This window comes from Stegostoma tigrinum, chromosome 49 (assembly GCF_030684315.1).
Source record: "Stegostoma tigrinum isolate sSteTig4 chromosome 49, sSteTig4.hap1, whole genome shotgun sequence".
Lineage (NCBI taxonomy): Eukaryota > Metazoa > Chordata > Chondrichthyes > Orectolobiformes > Stegostomatidae > Stegostoma > Stegostoma tigrinum.
This window is the reverse complement of record NC_081402.1, coordinates 2,172,057-2,194,672: the sequence shown is the minus strand read 5'-3', so window position 1 is coordinate 2,194,672 and position 22,616 is coordinate 2,172,057. Positions and strand designations below refer to the sequence as shown.

The 22,616-nt window shown below is 54.0% G+C and overlaps 1 protein-coding gene across 1 annotated transcript; it reads left to right on the top strand.

Annotated features, from left to right (window-relative positions):
• Positions 1 to 659: 659 nt before the first annotated feature.
• On the top strand, positions 660 to 13,054 carry LOC125449974 (vacuolar fusion protein MON1 homolog B-like). Its single transcript, XM_059643185.1, is given in 8 exon segments — positions 660 to 685; positions 4,716 to 4,861; positions 6,043 to 6,450; positions 7,956 to 8,312; positions 8,315 to 8,432; positions 8,434 to 8,760; positions 10,788 to 10,935; positions 12,638 to 13,054. Coding segments are annotated over 7 exon segments (1,665 nt in total). The 5' UTR covers positions 660 to 685; positions 4,716 to 4,782; the 3' UTR covers positions 12,866 to 13,054.
• The last annotated feature ends 9,562 nt before the right edge of the window (positions 13,055 to 22,616 follow it).

Sequence of the window (22,616 nt, the reverse complement as noted above, 5' to 3'; positions counted from 1 at the left end):
ACGGGGAGGATAGAATCTCCACCCTTCGATTGGTTAGGAGCCGCGTCCATCAGTAATTGGGTACCCACTATTGGTCAGAGATGGAGGCGGGATTTCCATGCTGCCTTTTTATTGGTGAAATGGTGTGTCCTTTGGAGAATCTTTGTCTTCCATTGGCCTAAGATGGGGGAAGGCGGACAACAAGCCTGACTGCTGAATGGTTAAATGTCACGTCTTTTTTCTGACCCGCCCTCCCATTGGTTCGATGCGTGAAGGGGGCGGGTAGCAGTCTAAATGGCTGTGAGCGCTTGACCAATCCGAGTAGGCTTCCTCAACCACTGGAGCTGCCATTGGTTCCGACGTGAGCGTTTCCCGCTGATTGGGTGACGGGGCAGCCATTCGAAGGCGGAGACGGCGCCTGGTCGGGTTCGGATTGGAGAAACCCGGCGAAGGAGGCGGGGCAGGGTGGAGAGGTGCGGAGGAGGCGGCCGCTCGGATTGGTCGGCGTCAACGTCAGTCAGGGCCGGCAGCGGAAGGTGAGAGAAACAGGGATCAGGCCCCAGGGACAGGGGGAGAAGTGGGGGCTCCCCCTGATACCGGGTCCCAGAAGCTGACACTGGGGGAGGCCGGGAGGTGAGCGGAGGGAACAGGGAAGGTGTGAGGTTGGGAGGGGAGCCTCTGCCTCTGCCTCTGCCTCTGTGTCAGGGTATGTAATTATGGGGTGTGTACGGGGCGTATGTAGGACGTACGTTGGGGGTGGGGTGTATTTGGGGTTGTGTATGGGACCGGCGTGTATTTAGGGGGGTGGGGCGTGTATTTGGGGGGGGGGAGGGGCGTGTATTTGGGGGGGGGGAGGGGCGTGTATTTGGGGGGGGGGAGGGGCGTGTATTTGGGGGGGGGGGAGGGGCGTGTATTTGGGGGGGGGAGGGGCGTGTATTTGGGGGGGGGAGGGGCGTGTATTTGGGGGGGGAGGGGCGTGTATTTGGGGGGGGGAGGGGCGTGTATTTGGGGGGAGAGGGGCGTGTATTTGGGGGGGGAGGGGCGTGTATTTGGGGGGGGGGGGGAGGGGCGTGTATTTGGGGGGGGGGAGGGGCGTGTATTTGGGGGGGGGAGGGGCGTGTACTGGGGGGGAGGGGCGTGTACTGGGGGGGAGGGGCGTGTATTTGGGGGGGGAGGGGCGTGTACTGGGGGGGAGGGGCGTGTATTTGGGGGGGGAGGGGCGTGTATTTGGGGGGGGAGGGGCGTGTATTTGGGGGGGGGAGGGGCGTGTATTTGGGGGGGGGGAGGGGCGTGTATTTGGGGCAGTGAATGGGACCAGCGTGTATATGGAGGCGGGGTGGCGGGTGTGTATGGAGGCGGGGGGGGTGGCGGGTGTGTATGGAGGCGGGGGGGGTGGCGGGTGTGTATGGAGGCGGGGTGGGCGGGTGTATTTGGGGCAGTGAATGGGACTGTCGTGTATATGGAGGGTGGGTGTGTTTGGAGTTGTATGTGGAATGTGCGTGTGTACTGGGGCTGCATACGGGACCGACCTGTGTATTTGGGGCTGCGTACGGGACTGACCTGTGTATAGGACCTGTGTGTACATTGGGGGGTGGTCATGTATAGGGGGATTGCATATATATGGAGTGTGTGTGTGTGTGTTGTGACTGCACACGTGGATGTGGGGAAGTGTGCATGAGGGGGGATGAGGTGCGTATATGGTGGCCATGCGTGTGTATCTCTATACACGGGAGAGCGGTGCATCTGTCTGCGTATCAGGGTGGGAGGAGGATGGGGGCGTGCGTGTGCACGTGATGTTGGAATGAGTCCTTGCTTGTGTGTACAAGGTGAGGTTGAGAGTCATTGTGCATGTGCAGTGAGGGTGAGGCAGTCTAACAGTGATACCAGGCCCGAGACAAGTCCATTTCTCTCCTCCACATCCACAATCCCCCTCACCCCTCCATCCAGGGGACTGCCAGCCCTGCTGAGTTTCTCCAGCATCCCTCAGGATTTGTATCCCAACGTCTGCCGGGGTCTGACCTGTCTGCTCCCACCACCAACAAGGACTGCCTCCTGGTAATATCGCCCCTCCACCAGCCACATTCTCCCAAGTCTGTAAACTGATGCGGTCGCAGTTATAAATAACCGAGCAGCTTGTATGTTTCTTTCTCCTCCTGTGCGCCTAGCAGAGCCTGTTCGGCCCCAAAGTGCAGACGGTGATCGCATTGCACCTCACCACCAGCCTGCCCGTCTCGGCGGGGGAGATAGAGACCAGGCCCGCGTCCCCTGTCGCTTCGTCTCACCTCACCTATTTTTAAAAACCCGCCACGTCAGTCCTTTGACCTGCGCCTCGTTGCTTCCGAGATGCAGGCAGGCGCGCCCAAAAATAGTGGGGCGGGTGGTGGGGGGGGGGGAGGCTTGAGTGCTGAGGGCAGTCTGCACAACCAGAACCACAGGTTAAAGCAAAAGTTGAGAGCAAATTTCCATTTGCACTGGGCCAGTAACCGAGCAGCTGCTGCACTACAGAGACGGGTGGGGAATGCACCCTAAGCAGGAAGAACAGAGGAGTTGAATATTATTTAAATGTGGAAAGCTTTGGAACAGAGGGATTTGCGAGTCCTCGTGCACAAATCTCCAAAAAAAAACTAACATCTAAGTTCAGGCTGACTATCGATTTGTCTCTCTAAGGGAATAGAGTACAAACTTAGGGGTTTCGTGCTAAAACTGTACGAAGCAAAGAGCCAGACCACAGCTGGTTTACTGTGAACGGTTCTGGGCCCCAATTGTCTGAGTAAAGACAGACTGCAGTTGAGAGGAGGCTCATTGGCCAATCCGGGGGATGGAGGGGCTGCCTCCTGAGGGAGAGGTTGAGTACGTCAGGTGGAGTTTAGGTGAGTGAGGGGGTGATCTTATTGAAACAGAAAAGGCTGCCAGGGTGGGGAGGGGGAGAGCCTGACAGGGGAGATACGGAGGGATCGTTTCCACGCTTTGTGTGGGAGAGTCTAGGACCAGAGCGGGCATCGTTCTCAGAGTAAGGTGGGGACGTGGGTGGGTCGCCCATTGAGGGCAGAGATGGGGAGGACTTTCCTCCCTCCAAGGGGAGTGAGTCTGTGCAATTCCTCACCGCAGAGGGCTGTCGGTGCTGTGTCGCTCGAGGCTGAGATGTTTAATCAGGAAGTGGGGGGGATCGAGGGGTTATATTCAATGCTGAGAGAGAGAGATGTTTAATCAGGAAGGGGGGGGATCGAGGGGTTATATTTGAGGCTGAGAGAGAGAGATGTTTAAGCAGGAAGGGGGAATCGAGGAGTTATGGGGAAATGGCGGGAGAGCAGATTTGAGGGTGGTGATCAACTCAGTCATGATCTTACTGAATGGGGGAGCAGACTTGATGGGCTGAATTGGCCGATAAACTTGTAGGAGTGTAGCAGAGCACTGTCTCACGTCACGGTTTTGGTCAGGGTGCTGTCTGTCTCCGAGGGTGGTAACAGCGAATACGTGTGACTGGGGCTCTGTGTACACCACCGATGTTGCTTTCCAAAGAAAGACCAGACTGACCAGTCGGGTCTTCAAACTGTAGCATGCGGGAGCTTGCTGTGCATGTAAAAGTCTCCTTGTTGGCAGGGGAAGGGCAATGGCCAGTTTGCCTGTAGCCTCCCCCCCGACGTGTTGCAGGCTCTGGTGTGTTTGCAGGGATACACATAGAACATAGAACATTACAGCACAGTACAGGCCCTCCGGCCCTCGAAGTTGTGCCGACCTGTCATACCGACCTCAAGCCCATCTAACCTACACTATTCCATGTACGTCCATATGCTTGTCCAATGACGACTTAAAGGGGGCTTGGACACCAGGGAGAGACCTCTGCATCAATCCCAGGAGCGGACTCAAAATTGTGAGTCTGTGTGTGTCGACAGATGCTGTCAGACCTGCTGAGTTTCTCCAGCATCCTCTGTCCATTTCAGAATTCCAGCGACTGTGGTATTTTATGTGCGCTCACCCCCCCCCCCCCCCCCCCCCCCCAAACCCGGCCCCTTGCAATGTGCCTGGGTATCCCGGTCTCCAGCCAATTTGATATCAAGAAACAGTTGGAGACACTGGATACTGTAAAGGCCATGGGCCCTGACGACATTCCTGCAGTAGTACTGAAGACTTGTGCTCCAGAACTTGCCGGTCCCATAGCCGAGCTGTTCCAGTCCGGTTACAACACTGGCATCTACCTGGAAAATTGCCCAAGTAAGCCCTGTAAACAAAAAGCAGGACATATCCAACCCGGCCGATTACCGCCCCAATGGTCTCCTCTCAATCACCACTAAGGTGATGGAAGGTCTCACTAACAGCGCTATCAAACAGTAACTTGCTCGGTGACTGCCCAGCTCCTGACCTCATTCCAGCCTTGTTCAAACGTGGACAGAAAGAAGTGCTGAGTCCTTGAGTTTGAGGTCAAGGCTGCATTCGACCGAGTGTGGCATCGGGGTGGCGGGGCAAACTCTCTGCTGGTTGGGGTCATAGCTGGCACATAGGAAGATGGTTGTGGTTGATCGAGGTCAGTCATCTCAGCTCCAGGACATTTCTGCAGGAGTTCCTCAGGGTCGTGCCCTGGGCCCCAAACATTGTCCGCCTCGGACCCTCCGACAACGCAGGATGGCGCGGGAGCTAAGCCCCAGATAGTGTCTGAGTTGGCAGGGAAGCGTGGGTGTGGGTGGGTGATATCTGAGAGTGCAGGGTCTCGTCCCTGATGGCCTACTTCTTCGTTCCAGCCCCACAGCCTGGCGTTGGGATGCTGCCAGCCGTGACCCAGCTTGACCCACTGCAAGGGGTCACAGGATGAGCGTGGAGCGAGTCAGCCCTTTGCCGCTCGGAGAGGAGGTGATGATGGGAGGGGATGAGCAGGCTGTGTCTCCAGGTAACAGCTCTCACTGTGCCGCGATCTCCCCGTGTGCAAAGCATGGCCCCAGCTCTGTCACACCTCTTCCACCACCACCCACCCCCGAGGGGGAGGGGACAAATGGTCTCATGGTCCTGTGTAGCAGGCTTGAGGGTTCAGAGGGGCTAAATGGCCTCCTGTTCCTATATAACAGGCTGGAAGAGGAGGTGGGCTGAAAGGCCTCCTGTCTCAGCGTAACAGGCTGGAGGAAGAGGTGGGCTGAATGGCCTCCTGTCTCTGTGTAACAGGCTGAAGGAAGAATGGCCTCCTGTCTCTGTGTAACAGGCTTGAGGAAGAGGTGGGCTGAATGGCCTCCTGTCTCTGTGTAGCAGGCTGGAGGAGGAGGGGCTGAATGGCCTCCTGTCTCTGTGTAGCAACCTGGAGGAGGAGGGGCTAAATGGCCTCCTGGCTCAGTGTAGCAGGCTGGAGGAGGAGGGGCTGAATGGCCTCCTGGCTCAGTGTAGCAGGCTGGAGGAGCAGAATGGCCTCCTGTCTCTGTGTAGCAGGCTGGTGGAGGAGGGGCTGAATGGCCTCCTGGCTCAGTGTAGCAGGCTGGAGGAGGAGGGGCTGAATGGCCTCCTGGCTCAGTGTAGCAGGCTGGAGGAGCTGAATGGCTTCCTGTCTCTGTGTAGCAGGCTGGTGGAGGAGGGGCTAAATGGCCTCCTGGCTCAGTGTAGCAGGCTGGAGGAGGAGGGGCTGAATGGCCTCCTGGCTCAGTGTAGCAGGCTGGAGGAGCAGAATGGCCTCCTGTCTCTGTGTAGCAGGCTGGTGGAGGAGGGGCTGAATGGCCTCCTGTCTCTGTGTAGCAGGCTGGTGCAGGAGGGGCTGAATGGCCTCCTGGCTCTGTGTAGCAGGCTGGTGCAGGAGGGGCTGAATGGTCTCCTGGCTCAGTGTAGCAGGCTGGAGGAGGAGGGGCTGAATGGCCTCCTGTCTCTGTGTAGCAGGCTGGAGGAGCTGAATGGCCTCCTGTCTCTGTGTAGCAGGCTGGAGGAGGAGGGGCTGAATGGCCTCCTGTCTCAGTGTAGCAGGCTGGAGGAGGAGGGGCTGAATGGCCTGCTGTCTCAGTGTAGCAGGCTGGTGGAGGAGGGGCTGAATGGTGTACGGTTCCCGGATTGAAAGTGAGCTGTTTCTCTGTCTCCCTCCCACCCCACCTTCCGCAGGTGAGGATCCCCCAACCCCGGGCGCCGACGGGGCTGGCCGCAGCTGGCAGGGGGTCGCGCTCCCGGTGACCCTCCTGGACGAGGAGGAGGACAGCGAGAAGGAGCTCTCTGACACCAGCTCGACCGGGAATGCGGCAGAAGATCCGGCCAATTTCCCGGCACAGCCCGCCCTGCTGGGGAGCGGCGGAGCAGGGAGTCCGGGCCGGGCCCCCTGCCCCCGGAGCGAGGACGTTACTGCCGAGGCCTGGCGAGCCCACCGCAAGCATGTCTTCGTCCTGAGTGAGGCAGGAAAGCCTATCTACTCCCGCTATGGCAATGAGGAGGCTCTCTCCTCCACCATGGGGGTCATGATGGCCCTGGTCTCGTTCGTACAGGACGGAGATAACACCATTCGCTCCATCCAGTCAGGTAGGAGAGGCCCCACACTAACCCTGGCACAATAGGGTGGTATACAGGGAATAACAGATACCCGCCCCCTCCGGGGAGGGAGTTACAGACTGGAATCTGATCGAGGGGGTTCGGGGGGGTTTATATACAGAATAACAGATACCCCCCCCCCCACCTCGGGGAGGGAGTTACAGACTGGAATCTGATCGAGGGGGTTCGGGAATGTTTCTGAATAATGTTTGCTGCAGGTCGAGGACAATTTTTCAGTCACCTCCCCCGCCCACCCCCCCCCCCCCTCCCGCCCCAACTCTCCCTGATTCTACCCTTTGTGTGGGAGAATCTAGGATCTGAGGGGGCATCATCTCAGATTAAGGGGGAGGTGTGGTCACGCATTGAAGACAAGAGATCGGAAGGAATTCCTTCCCTCCAAGGGGAGTGAATCTGTGCAATTCTTCACTGCAGAGGGCTGTCGGGGCTGGGTCAGTCGAGACTGAGATTTTAAATCAGGAAGTGGGGGGATCCAGAGGTTATATTCAATGCTGAGAGAGAGAGATGTTTAATCAGGAAGGGGGGGGATCGAGGGGTTATATTCGAGGCTGAGAGAGAGAGAGATGTTTAATCAGGAAGAGGGGAGATCGAGGGGTTATATTCGAGGCTGAGAGAGAGAGAGAGATGTTTAATCAGGAAGGGGGGGGATCGAGGGGTTATATTCGAGGCTGAGAGAGAGAGATGTTTAATCAGGAAGGGGGGGGGATCGAGGGGTTATATTCGAGGCTGAGAGAGAGAGATGTTTAATCAGGAAGGGGGGGGATCGAGGGGTTATATTCGAGGCTGAGAGAGAGAGATGTTTAATCAGGAAGGGGGGGATCGAGGGGTTATATTCGAGGCTCTCTGTCCCTCTATCTCAATCTCTCTATCCTGGTGTTTTCTGTACTGGGAAGAGAGGGGGGCCAGGATTTGATGATGAGGTCCCCTGAGCAGCGCTGTGCGACAGTTTCGGTGCCTTGGTCACTGTACTGTGTGACCAGATTAACTTGACCACTTCCTCTATTGACCTGGGCCTCTCCTTGCTATCGAACCGCCCGGAGATTTCAGCTCTGGACATCGCAAGCTTGTTGCGACAGTGTTTTGGAGGGAGGCAGGGGGACAGGTCAAGAGGACCATGTTCCCATTGCATTTGGGAGCCCGCTCGGGATGGTCAGGTTGTAACGCTGGCTCCAGTCTGGCCAGGGGCTTTCCAGCAGGAGAGCTCTGAAGCTCCTCCCCACCCCACCTCGGCGCTGACCCTCGGCAGCGCCCCCTACTCCTCCCCCCCCCTCCCCAATCCCCCCACCTCGGCGCTGACCCTCCGGCAGCGCCCCTACTCCTCTTCTCCCCTCCCCAACCCCCCCCACCTCAGCGCTGACCCTCCGGCGGCGAGCCCTCCTCTTTCCCCTCCCCCCTCCCCCGGGGCTGACCCTCCGGCGTCACCCCCTCCTCCCCGTGTCTGTCACGCCCAGTAGTGACCCCCCCCCTCTGCCTTTCAGACGACTACAAGGTGGTGTTTAGCCAGCACGGCCCCCTGGTGCTGGTGTCGGTCTCCCGGAGCCCCCAGTCGCCGGCACAGTTGCGCCGGGAGCTGTGCTACGTCTACTACCAGATCATCAGCCTGCTGACCCAGGCCACCGTCACCCGTATCTTCCAGCGCAAGAAGAACTACGACCTGCGGCGCCTGCTGGCTGGCTCCGAGCGCATCCTGGACAGCCTACTGAGGCGCCTGGACACGGACCCCGGCTTCCTGCTCGGCGCCGTGCAGTGCCTGCCCCTGGCTCCCTCCCTGCGCGAAGCCGTGAGCTACCTCCTGCTGCGAGCCGTCACCCCAAACCTGGTGTTCTCCATCCTGCTGGCTCGGGCAGGCTGGTCAGCCTGGTCCAGGAACGGGCGGTCCTGGAGGACACGAGGCTGCACCCGGACCGACCTGCACCTCCTCTTCAACCTGCTGGCAGGCTCGTCGGCGCCCCCGCAGGCGGGAGAGCTCTGGACCCCGGTCTGCCTGCCGCGGCTTTACCCAGACAGCTACTTCTACGCCTACGTTTCCTACCTGGACCCTGCGCACGGCGTCTGCCTGCTGCTGCTCTCCACCGACCAGGCCGCCTTCTACAGCGTGGCTGCCTGCAAGAGGAGGATCGAGGAGGGCCTGAGGGCCCAGGGATTGCTGGCCGCCATCCAGGCCGCGCAGAGGGCAGCCGCCGGGGCCGGGGCCTCCAGGCTGGGCCTCTCTGAGCTCCGGCACTTCATGTACAAGCCACTGGACATCCCAGACAACCACCGGCAGCTCCCCCAGTACACCAGGTAAACAGCCCCCCCACCCCCACACACACACCCCCCCTCCCCCCAGTACACCAGGTAAACAGCGCCCCCCCACACACAACCCCCTCCCCCAGTACACCAGGTAAACAGCCCCCCCCCATGCCCCCCCCACACACACACACCCTCCCCCACACACACACACCCCGCTCCCCCCCACACACACACCCCGCTCCCCACACAGACACCCCCCTCCCCCCCACACACACACCCTCCTCCCCCAGTACACCAGGTAAACAACTGGCCTCCACCCCCCCACACACACCCCGCTCCCCCCCCCACACACACCCCGCTCCCCCCACACACACACACCCAGCTCCCCCACACACACACACCCCCCTCCCCACACACACACACCCCCCTCCCCACACACACACACCCCCCTCCCCACACACACACACACACACACACACACACACACACACACACACACACACACACACACACACACACACACACACACCCCCTCCCCACACACACACACACCCCCTCCCCACACACACACACACCCCCTCCCCACACACACACACCCCCCTCCCCACACACACACACCCCCTCCCCACACACACACACACACCCCCTCCCCACACACACACACACCCCCTCCCACACACACACACACCCCCTCCCCACACACACACACCCCCCTCCCCACACACACACACCCCCTCCCCACACACACACACCCCCCTCCCCACACACACACACCCCCCTCCCCACACACACACACCCCCCTCCCCACACCCACACACACACACACACACACACCCTCCCCACACACACACACACCCTCCCCACACACACACACCCCCCTCCCCACACACACACACCCCCCTCCCCACACACACACACCCCCCTCCCCCCACACACACACACACCCCCCTCCCCCACACACACACACCCCCCTCCCCCAGTACACCAGGAAAACAACAGACTCCCCTTCCCCACCCTCCCCCACACACCCCTCACCCAGTACACCATATAAACAACAGCAGACGGATGGAGGGGGAACGGGGTAAGGAACCGGAGTGGGGAGACGGATGGAGGGGGAACGGGGTAAGGAACCAGAGGAGGAGACGGTTGGAGGGGGGAACGGGGTAAGGAACCAGAGGGGGAGACGGATGGAGGGGGAACGGGGTAAGGAACCGGAGTGGGGAGAACGGATGGAGGGGGAACGGGGTAAGGAACCGGAGTGGGGAGACGGATGGAGGGGGAACGGGGTAAAGAACCAGAGGGGGAGACGGATGGAGGGGGAACGGGGTATGGAACCAGAGGGGGAGACGGATGGAGGGGGAACGGGGTATGGAACCAGAGGGGGAGACGGATGGAGGGGGAACGGGGTATGGAACCAGAGGGGGAGACGGATGGAGGGGGAACGGGGTAAGGAACCAGAGGGGGAGACGGATGGAGGGGGGAACCGGGTAAGGAACCAGAGAGGGAGACGGATGGAGGGGGAACGGGGTATGGAACCAGAGGGGGAGACGGATGGAGGGGGAACGGGGTATGGAACCAGAGGGGGAGACGGATGGAGGGGGAACGGGGTATGGAACCAGAGGGGGAGACGGATGGAGGGGGAACGGGGTAAGGAACCAGAGGGGGAGACGGATGGAGGGGGGAACCGGGTAAGGAACCAGAGGAGGAGACGGATGGAGGGGGAACGGGGTATGGAACCAGAGGGGGAAACGGATGGAGGGGGAACGGGGTAGAGAACCAGAGCAGGAGATTGATATTTGAGATACGATGTGGGCCGTGCTGCCCGAAAGGGGTTGTGGGGAGGTGGAAGCAGATTATGTCGGAGCTTTTGGAAGGAAGCGACTCTGAGAAATACACGAGGTTGGGGGTTGGGGGGCGGTGATATCTGCAGGGGAGTTTGGGGAATGAGCATAGGATGCTGCGGTAAATCCTGGTCCTGGCCTCGGCACAAGGGGATGAATGGTCCGCAATTTATGGTGAATTCTGCCAGTAATCCTCTGTGCCTTCTTTTCTTTTTCCTGGGGCCTTTGGTGGGTCAGCCCTGAGATCGAGGCACCTTACATGACAGAGCAGGAGAAGGAGCACCTGTTTGACCTGTACCAGTATTTACACAGTAAGATCCACAGCTCCAAGCGGCCCCTGAAGCTGGTCTACCACGTGGCGGAGCGAGAGACCCTGCTTGCCTGGGTGAGTACGGCTGGGAGAGCAGTGAGGCTCAGGCTGGGACGCGAGGGTCGGCCGCTCTGCACTGTGCAGCTCCCTCTAGCCAGAAACCATTAGCAAACCTGCTTATCCTGTATTAGTCAAATCCATGCGCGGGGGTAGGTATTTGGGGGAAATCCATTTAAGCCATGGTAGCTCAGCTCGGTCACGTGGAATAAGTGGAGTCATGGACCCAGGGAGTGGAAGGTTCCCAGCTGGTAGTGACTGTGGCACATCTGAGAGTACAGAAATGATGGGTTGAATGGCCCCTTTCTCTACTATAAAATACTATGATTCTATTCCATTCGGCGGCGCACCAGTCCCAGTATGGTACAAGTGAAGCCTGTTGCAGCCAAACAGCTCCTCTGTAGTGGCCACGCCCCACCCCCCCACCCCCCCAATTAGCCACTCCATCAGTGCCCATCCCTGAGCCATGCATTTTGCTCCTTCCCTTGCAGCTACCCTGTGCCAGACTTTTAACATATGGGTCTTTCCCTTTGCCACTCCAAGGTGTTCTCGAGGCAACGTGGCCTTCTGGAATCCACTTATCCCCTGAGGAGAGCGGGATCTATCCGTCCTCCATCACTCCCTATTTCCTTCACAACGCCCCCACCCACAACCTCGAATGGTTCCTTATGCCTGCTTAGTTCCCTCATCCCCACTGCTTCCCAGAACCTCGCTGCTTCTCCGGCTCCTTGCTTACAGCCCCGGGTTCCCGTCTCGTCCGCGGTCGAGCTGTCCTGTCCCCGATCGCAGACCCAAAATGTGAATTTCCCGGCCTGAGGGGACCAGATACTACGGTTTGCTCCGGATCGTCTTGGTGTCCAGCAGCTCCCACACACTGCAGCAGCAACGCATTGCCCGTTCTTCCACACTATCTTATTTAAGCCATCTAGTAGGCCCTGCTGTTTATCCTGATTTTGTTGCCCACACTCTCAAGGTGCAACAAGAGAAAGAAACATGCGCAGAAAGAGGAACTAAACACCTTACGCTTTCTGTACAGACTAGATCGTCCTGAGATCGGACTTGCCACTCAGTTGCATTGTTTCTGCAAAAATGGTCACTGACCTCTACTCTTCCTCTGTGCGCCTACTCGGAGTCACGTTCTCGATTGCTATGTTGCGCTAAGTTGGCTACTTCTACACTCCCGACACCGAGGGTCACTGAAGGATGCAGTTTCCACTTGGACTTGAACTCGGTGCCTCCATTTAGGAAGTCCAAGCTGACGTACGTCTGGCTGACCAGACTTTGTCAGTCCTGTCGTCCTTCAAAGATTGGTAGGCCCAGCCCCCCCCCCCCGTGTAATTCCAGGCGAAGCGGCCCTAGGAAGTAGCCCGTGGCCCTAAACGGTTCGGTACACCTCTCCCGCGGTGTGTCCTTCCCCAGCCGTGCTGTCTTCGTGGCAGCACTCCCAGTCTCCTGTGGGCTGGCGCGAGAAAGGCACAAAGTTCAGGACGTTGGTAGGGTGGGCGTGTGGGGGGGTAAGGACCGAGTCTTCAAGCCTGAGAAGCGGGCAGCCTCAGTCCCTGGCATGTGATAGGGTTGTGATACTCCCTGCAGTTAAACAGCTCACTGACATTGGTGGGGGTGGGGTGGACGTTGTGTATTGGTGTGGATTGTAATCCTGGTTTTGTTAGTTTCTCCCCTGTGACTCTGTGTCTGTCTCTGTCTCTCCACCCCCCCCCAGGTGACGGGGAGGTTCGAGCTCTATGCCTGTTACAGCCCCCTGGTCACCAAAGCTGCTGCCGTCAGCACAGTTACCAAGGTGCTGCACTGGATTCGAAAGGAGGAAGCTCAACTCTTCATCCACTCCCCAGCCAAATACTGCACCACCCCGAGCCCCGGCCGCAGCCCCCAGGGGCCCGAACTCAGCCGCCTGCAGCCTGGGGACAATGGCTTCCCGTCCCTACTGTAAGGGCTTGGGGTGGGGGGGGGTGCGGTGGCTGTTACTCGAGGATAGCATCTTGAAGGCCGCCTCCCCCCCAGTTTTTTTTCTGGTGCATTCCGTGCCAGACCCACATGTTAAAATAAGGACTGCTGCCTGGGTATTGTGTTGGTGGGGGTGGGGGGCAACTGTTCAATAAATTCACTTGTGGCTATGGAATTGGTGTCTCGTGTCAGTTGCTTTGTAAAGGAAGCGGGGGAGACATCTGGGGAATTGCAGAGTCTTGGCGGGGGTGGGGGGGGTGTAGCTGACATGGGGACCCTCCCCTCGAGCCTGTTACACAGGAACAGGAGACTGATCAGCGGCACCCCCCCCCCCCCCCCGCCTCGCCAAGCCTATTTCAATTTATAGAAAAAATCCGATGTGAAGGGACTGAGGGAACGGGAGGGGGCTAAATTTACAAACGTAAGTGGGACTGAGAGTGTCGAAGAGGCCGAAAAAGGTTCAGTGAGTGGGCAAAGATGTGGGCAGTGTGGGGAAAATTGTGTGTTTTGTCCGCAAGTTTACAAAGTATATTATCTGAATGGTGAGACGGTGCAGGGGGATCTGGGTGATCTAGTGTATCACTCACAAAGGTTGGCCTGCGGCAATCAGGAAATCCGGTAGGATTGGCCATTGGTGGGGAATGGAATCGAGTACTGAGGTGGGCTTCGTGTGGAGGATGCTCATTGGCACTGACAGATTATAAAAGACAATTTCCCTGTATTACTTTAATGGTTGTGTGTTTGACGTGGAACAAACATGGCCACTCTGGTCACATGATTGGACTTAGCAGGGCCGTGAAGCAGGATGAGGACAGGAATGGGCCCTTCGGCCCACATGTGCCCAATGTGACGTCAAGTGAAACTGATCCCTCCTGCCTGCTCTTGCTCCATATTCCCTCCCTCCCTTGTATATGCACATCTTATCTAAAAGCCCTTTTAAATGCCCTTATCGTACCCCAGTGCATTCCAGACACCTACCAATCACTGTGTAATGAAGCTGACCCCTCGCGTCTCCTTTGAGCATTCCCGCTTTTCACCTTAAATGCATGGCCCCTATAGTTCTAGATATTTCAACTCCAAGGGAAAAGATTTTGGCCTGTGTACGCATCTCATAATTTAATAGACTTCTACTGAGTCTCCCCTCGGCTTCCCTGCTCCAGAGAATGCAGCCTGAGTTTTTCCAGCCTCTCCTCCTCACTTTTACCCGCTCATCCCGGCAACATCCTGCACCTTCTCCAAGCCCTCCACACCCTTGCTGTAACACAGCGACCAGAATTGAACGCACTACTCCATTTCCCGACCAGTAAAGGGAAGTCCTCCGTAGGCCTTCCTTACCAGTTCGGAGGACCCGAAACATTGGCTCTGATTCTTTTCTTCACAGATGCGGAGCTTTTCCAACAATATCTGCTTTTGCACCTTCTTTACCAGCCTCTCTACTTGCGTGGCCACTTTCAGGGAGCTATGGACTTGAACCCCAAGATCCCTCTGCACATTAATGCTGTTCAGGGTCCTGCCATTAACTGCATGTTTCCCCTTAACACTAGATCTCCCAAAATGCAGCGCCTCACACTTGCCATGTTTAAATGCCATCTGCTATTTCTCTGCCCATATCTGCTCCTGATCTGTATCCTTTGACAACATTCTACACTGTCCACATCTCCCCCCACCCAAGCCCGCTCTTTGTATCACCTGCAAACCCTTACTAACCCACCCGTCCCCACTTTCTCCCAGTCATTTATGGCAAAAAGTAACAGTGAGAGACAATGGGGAGAGGAGATTTGGATAGCACAAGGAGAAGGGAGGATGGAATGACTTCTGTAGGGAGAGCGAATCTTGGTTCAGAAGGTCAGAGAGTATATTCAGTGGGGTTACAGTTGCGATAAAGGGAAGGAAATCATTGAGAAATGCGTCCCTTAGATCATAGCTAGACCAAATGACACCACACGTAGCAAGAAATAACAGGGTGAAAGAACTGTAGTCACGGGAGTTCTTTTGAATGTGGTTTTGATACAGGAAAGATGTGGAAGCATTGGAAAAGGTGCAGAGGAGATTTATCAGGATGTTGCCTGGAATGGAGGGAAGGTCTTACGAGGAAAGGTTGAGAGAGTTCCGGCTTTTCTCTTTAGAACGACGAAGGATGAGAGGTGACCTGATAGAGGTGTATAAAATGATCAGAGGGATAGATAGAGCAGACAGCCAGAGACTTTTCCTTAGGGTGGGGGTAGCTTTTACGAAGGGGCATAGTTTTAAAGTGAGTGGGGGGTAGATACAGAGGAGATGTCGGAGGTAGGTTCTTTACTCGGAGTGGTCGGGGTGTGGAATGCATTGCTGGAGAGGGTAGTGGAGTCAGCCTCATTAGGGGCATTTAAGCGGCTATTCGGCATATGGATGATAGTATAAGGCAGAGGTGGAGGTTAGATAGACCTCAGGATTAGGGTAAACGTTTGGCAGAACATCGTGGGCCGAAGGGCCGGTACTGTGCTGTACTGTTCTACGTTAGTCACCTTTGTAGAGTTTGGACAATTGGGGTGAGTGAAGGTGTGTTGTGGGAGGGCTCATTGCACAGAATGTGTTCTGTTCCTTTCTAAAATGAACTTGAATTCCGAGAGGCGTACCTGCGACTAGAGGGCAGCACAGTGCTGGCACATCGCGGTGTGCCTGGAGTCACGTGTAGACCACAGCCTCTCACCCCCAGCCCCGAGGGACAGGAGCGAGCCCACGACTTTACAACAGCAGCCTGGCATTCTCGATTTACTCGTCCAGGGTCATTACCACTGAACGCACTGCCTACCCCCTCCCCCCTTCACCTCCCAGGTGGAATCGAGAAACTTTCCAACCAGGAATAAGCCTCTTGGAAAGAGTGAATGGAGGAGTTTTGAAGGTGAGAAATTTGCGCCTCTAACCTCTGTCTTCATATCTTTACAATTGCTATGATTTAAGTGTCGTTTAAGCCAGCTGCAGATCTTTGAGATTTGAAGGACTACAACAGTAACTATCAAGCTGCAAATCTCCTGAAAGGCACGACTCCTACACAGCTGAGTTGCAAGCTACTGTTCTCTCTCAGAAGCATTTGTCACTCCTGTTAACCTCTGAGATGGGTCATAGACAACTGAATGGATATCTGCCTGTTCCTGTGTAACAGGCTCTACGAGAAGGGCTGAATGGCCTCCTGTTCCTGTGTAACAGGCTCGAGGAGGAGGGGGAACTGAACAGCTTCACCTTCCTGTGCAACAGTCTTTGAGGAGGAGGGGCGAGCTGAATGGCCTCCTGTTCCTGTGCAACAGGCTAAGGGAGGAGGGGATGGATGGAGTGCCTGGATGCAGTCGTCATCATCTGGAGCCAAACATACTTCCCTTACTTGCTATCTCTTCCAGTCCAGGTGAAGGAAAACTGACTGAGTGTAGCATCAGAGAAAGAACTCAACTCAAGCTTTTGCTGCAGCAGCAGGGAGTGAGCTGTATCCATCAGCTTCAACTCCAACAATCCCAACTGCTATAACTGTGTGAGCCTCACTTCACGCATACAGCTTTGGGTTCTTTTTAAGAGAAGAGTAGACAAAAAAAAATCTATTTCTGAGTAAGAGGTAACACGGTGTGAAGCTGGACGAACACAGGCCAGTCAGAGAAGCGGGACAGTTGATGTTTTGGGTCTGGACCCTTCTTCAGAAATCCAAAGGGTCTAGAGCCAAAACGTGAGCTTTCCTGCTCCTCTGCTGACTGGCCTGCTGTGTTCACCCAGTTCTACGCTTTGCTGCCTCATATTTCTGAGTAAGTCCAGCTTCAAAATATAAGTTTGGAGTCTTCCAAATGTGGAATCAGATACAAACTGAATTTTGTAACTGTACTGATTTTGCGATAAGTCCACACATAATCACTGGGCACCATCCGGTTTTGGCACCGTCATTATAGCTGAGCAACTCGCTTTGAATACGTCGTCAACGATGCTTTCAATTTCTTTTTGAACCTGTGCCAGTTTTAGAGGGTTAAGCCCATAAGGATGTTGTTTAATTGGAACAGCATTTTCCATCACCTGCAATCAGTTGAGTAATTCCCAGTTTATTCCCCTGATGTGGGGAAAAACAGACTATTCAGCCCAGTGAGTCTGCACTGGACCCTCCTTGAAGGACGCCCCACCATCCCAATCCCCATCTCCCTGCATTTCCCATCGCTAACACACCTAACCCTGACATCCCTGGACACAATAAGTAATTTAACATGGCCAATCCACCTAAATTGCACATTGTCGGACTGTGCTAGGAAACTGGAGCACCCTGAGGGAACTTCTCAGGCACAGGGAAAACGTGCGAACTCCACACCCGATCCCTAGAGTGTGGAAACAAGCCATTCGGCCCATCGAGTCCACACTGGCCCTCCAAAGGACATCTCACCCAGACCCACTCCCTACCCTAGCTCTGCATTTCCCACCCTAGACTCTATGGGAAATTTAGCACGACCAATCCACCTTCCCTATCAAAATAGCTTTTGAGCATGTTCACATGACAGAGTTTTCCTTTTATCTGGCGGTTCTTATTGAATAATTCACCTCACTCGATTTCCTTCCGATTGAATAAAACCAGCTAAACGTTCACCTACCACTGATAGTAACATGAATGTGATCTCCATGAGCAAAATTGCAAATTTTTGATCTCTCGTCTGCTTCCTGTTCCATTACACCCTGTGCTACTTCTCAGCGCTGTTGAGCTAACTCTCCCGCTCTAATTAATACCTTCCTAAAATTTGACATATAACCCAAATATGTGGCCTGTCAACACTGACTCAACAATTTCTCCTGAATAAATTTCAGGTGTCCCCTCACCTCATGCCCAAAAAAACCAATCGAAACGGACTGACTTTGGTTGATTCATTCGGTGCATCCCTAATTGCTAAATGTACAAATGGAATTTCCCTTGTCCCAATCCTCTGGATAGTCTTGACTATAAACCCTTAACATGGTCTTTAAAGTCTGATGCTCCCATTCTAACACTCCCTACAATTCTATATTTCTTTTTAACCTTTATTCATTCACGGGACGAGGGTCTTACTGCTAGGCCAGCATTTATTGCCCATCCCTAATTGCCCAGAGGGCAGTTATGAATTAACCACATTGCTGTGGGTCTGGAGTCACCTGCGGGCCAGACCAAGTGAGGATGGCAGTTTCCTTCCCTGAAGGACAGTAGTGAACCAGATGGATTTTTTTTTCCTGACAATCGACTCATGGTCATCATTAGACTCTTAATTCCAGATATTTTATTGAATTTAAATTCCACCAGCTGCCATGGTGGGATTCGCACCCAGGTCCCTGGAACATTATCTGGGTCTCTGTATTAACAGTCCAGCAATAATACCACTATCACCTCCCCATTATGGTACGCAGTAGATTTGAACTGTTTTATTCCTAAACTATAATTTCCTTGAATAACTTTGATGTGCAATTTAATCCATGATCTGATTGTATTTTTATGGGTAGTCCAGCTCTAGTGAAGAAAAAGAGTAACTATTTTACAATCCTAATAACAGCGATACTGTGGAATAGCATATAGAAATCTAACAGACACATCCATTACGATGAACAAATGTTGAATCCACTTTTTTGCTTTAACGAAATGTAATTGCAATTAATTAAGATTCTTGTAAAAGGTTCCTCAAATGCAGGAATGGGTATGAAAATGTGTTGGTTTTATCATTGCTGGATGTTTTATCTTGGTAGGTACGACATGTTGGACAGAATTCAACTGCAGTCCAGGCCAGTAAAAATATTTAGGTATTTTAGCGTGTGTTTCCCTTACTTCCAAGTGACCCCCTACTGATGAATTTAATTCACGCACAACTCCTCCTTTCAATAACTCACCAGTTATACAACTCGTCGAAATTCTGGCCATTTCTCATCCACCTGAACATATGTGTCCAGTTCCTCATCAGGACATCATTCTCAGGTTCTCCTGTCTATGCTTTTGAGGCACCTGCTTTAGTTTTCTGTTGCCATCACAACTAACCCTTATCCACTCTGTCCTCCACTTGTTCTTGTTTCTTTTTTTTATCTGAACCATTTGATTGTTGTTTCTGATAACTGCACTTCAACTTCCTTATCTGTTTGCTTTAACTTCTCCTGTTTTAGTGTGCGTCTTTGTGCCTGGTTGCAACACAGTTTGGAAAAACTCCCAGGGTATGCTTCCTGTAACACCTCAGTTGTGTGTGATTTATTTCTTTCCCCCCCAACCCCCAAATGGCTATTCATCCATAGTATGCATCACTGCCCACCTGTGATCCAGCAATATCATTACTGAGGACAAACTGTATTTCTGGAACAGTTTCGCTCTATTACTCCCACCCACCACTTCACCGATTTTTTTTTTCACCAGACTCTCCAACCTCACTTTACTCCATTAAAGACGGTGCTCCTCACTATGAATTCCACGTCACCACGTTATCAGACAATATTTGTGGGACGTGGGCGTCACTGGCTGGGCCCAGCATTTATTCGCCCCGTCCCTGGTTGCCCCTTGAGAAGGTGGGGGTGGTGAGCTGCCTCCTTGAACCGCTACAGTCCATGTGCCGTGGGGTGAACCCCAATGCGCCTATGGAAGGAATTCCAGGATTGTGACCCAGTGACAGTGAAGGTACAGGGATATATTTCCTTGTCAGGATGGTGACTGACTTGGAGGGGGCTGGTGTTCCCATGTATCTGCTGTCCATGTCCTTCTGGATGGAAGTGGTTGTGGGTTTTGGAAGGTGCTGCCTGAGGATCTCTGGTGAATTTCTGCAGGGCATCTTGTAGCTAGTACACACTGCTGTGACTGAGCATCGGTGCAGGAGGGAGTGGATGTGGTGCCAATCATGTGGGCTGGAGTATTGTTGAGGCTGCACCCATCCAGGGGGCAAGTGGGGAGAACTCCATCCCACTCCTGACTTGTGCCTTGTGGATGGTGGGACAGGTTTTGGGGAGTTACTTGCTGCAGGATTCCCAGCCTCTGGCCTGCTCTTGTAGCCACTGTGCTTATGTGGTGGGGCCAGTTGAGTTTCTGGTCAATGGTAACCCCCAGGATGTTGATGGTGGGGGGATTCAGTGATGGTAACACCATTGGATGTCTAGGGATGGTGGTTAGGTGTCTCTTATGGGTGATGGGCATTGCCTGGCATTTGTGTGGCACTAAATGTCACTTGCCACTTGTCAGCCCCAAGCCTGGCTATTGTCCACATCTTGTTGCAGGTGAACATGGACTGCTTCAGTAACTGAGGAGTCACGAATGGTGCTGAACATTGTACAGTAATCAGCAAACATCCCCCACTTCTGACCTTCTGATGGAGGGAAGGTCATTGATGAAGCAGCTGAAGATGGTTGGGCCGAGGGGCACTATCCCGAGGAACTCCTGCAGAGGTGTCCTGGAGCTGAGATGATTGTCCTCCCACGACCATGACCACCTTCCTCCATGCCAGCTATGACTTCAACCAGCGGAGATTTTGATCCCTGATACCAGCTTTGCCACGGGCTATCACTCTCACCTCACCCTCTGCTGTGGGTCTGGAGTCACATGTAGGCCAGACCAGGTGAAGGTGGCAATTTCCTCCGCTGAAGGACATTAGTGAACCAGATGGGTTTTTCCTGACAATTGACAGCAGTTTCATGGTCATCAGTAGACGATTAATTCCAGACTCTCTACAAATTGAATTCAAACTCCATCATTGCCCGTGGTGGGATTCTAACCCGGTTCCCTGGAACATTATTGGGTCTCGAGATTAACAGTCCAGTGAAAATACCACTAGGCCACTGCCTCCCCTTGGATAAGGTTGGGATGCTCTTCAGGGGTTTGGTGCAGACTCAGTGGCCTGCTATAAAGGTTCTGTGATTCTATTGGGAACTGCTTGGATTAAGGTCCATAAGGAGGAAGTGTTAGCAATTCTGGAAAGTGTGAAAATAGGGCCAGATGGGATTTATCCTAGGGTTCTCTGGGAAGCTCAGGAGGAGATTGCAGAGCCTTTGGTTTTGATCCTTATGCCATTATTGTCTACAGGAATAGTGCTAGAAGGATGGAGGATAGCAAATGCTGTCCCCTTGTTCAAGAAGGGGAATCAAGACAACCCTGGTAATTACAGACCAGTGAGCCTTGACGATTATAAGAGACAGGATTTATGATCATCTAGAAAGGAATAATTTGATTAGGGATAGTCAACGTGGTTTTGTGAAGGGGGGTCATGCCTCACAAACCTTTATTGAGTTCTTTGAGAAGGCGGATGAGGGTAAAGCGGTTGATGTGGTGTAAATGGATTTCAGTAAACTTTTTGATAAGGTTCCTCACGGTAGGCTATTGCAGAAAATATGGAGGCATGAGATTGAAGGTGATTTAGAAGTTTGGATCAGAAATTGGCTAGCTGTAAGAAGACAGAGGGTGGTTGATGGGAAATGTTCATCCTGGAGTTCAGTTACTAGTGGCGTAACACAAGGATCTGTTTTGGGGCCAGTGCTGTTTGTCATTTTTATAAACGACCTGGATGAGGGGGTAGAAGGATGGGTTTACAGATGACACTAAAGTTGGAGGAGTTGTGGATAGTGACGAAGGATGCTGTAGGTTGCAGAGAGACGTAGATAAGCTGCAGAGCTGAGCTGAGAGGTGGCAAATGGAGTTTAAAGTGGGAGGTGATTCACTTTGGAAGGAGTAACAGGAATACAGAGTACTGGGCTAACAGTAAGTGGATGAGCAGAGAGATCTCAGTGTCCATGTGCATAGATCCCTGAAAGTTGCCACCCAGGTTGCTAAGAAGGTGTAAGGTGTGTTAGGTTTTATTGGTAGAGGGATTGAGTCTCAGAGCCATGAGGTCATGTTGCAGCTGTACAAATCTCTGGTGCGGCCGCACTTGGAGTATTGCGTACAGTTCCGGTCACCGCATTATAAGAAGGATGTGGAAGCATTGGAAAGGTTGCAAAGGAGATTTACCAGGATGTTGCCTGGTATGGAGGGAAGGTCTTATGAGGAAAGTCTGAGGGACTTGAGGCTGTTTTCGTTAGAGAGAAGGCGGCTAAGAGGCAACTTAATAGAGGCAGACAAGATGATCAGAGGATTAGATAGGATGGACAGTGAGAGCCTTTTTCCTCGGATGATGATGGCCAGCACGAGGGGACATAGCTTTAAATTGAGGGGTGATAGATATAGGACAGAAGTCAGAGGTAGTTTCTTTACTCAGAGAGTAGTAAGGGCATGGAATGCCCTGCCTGCAACAGTAGTAGACTTGCCAACTTTAAGGACATTTAAATGCTCATTGGATAAACATGTGGATGATAATGGAATAGTGTAGGTTAGATGGGCTTCAGATTGGTTTCACAGGTCGGCACAACATCGAGGGCCGAAGGGCCTGTGCTGTGCTGTTAGGTTCTATCCAGAAGCATCTTAAAACTCACAGTATTATGGTCACTATTCCCAAAATGCTGCGCTGCTGAAACTTCACTCACCAGGTCCAGTATAATCCCTTCTCTGGCTGGACAGCATCAAATCATCCTGAATGGGCCTTGCAAGTGCTTTCGCAATCAAGCCCCGAGTGCGAAGTGAGTCAATATCGAGCAAGTTAAAATCACCACCCCTAGCACAACGACCCTGCTGCTGTTTTTACATCTTTCCAAAATGTCCTCCCCTCTATTTCCCGCTGGCTGTTGGGAAGCCTGCAGTATGACTCCCATCCTTGTGATTTCACTTCACCAATTCCTGAGTTCTACGCCTATTGACTTGCTGCACAGGTCCCCCTGATGTA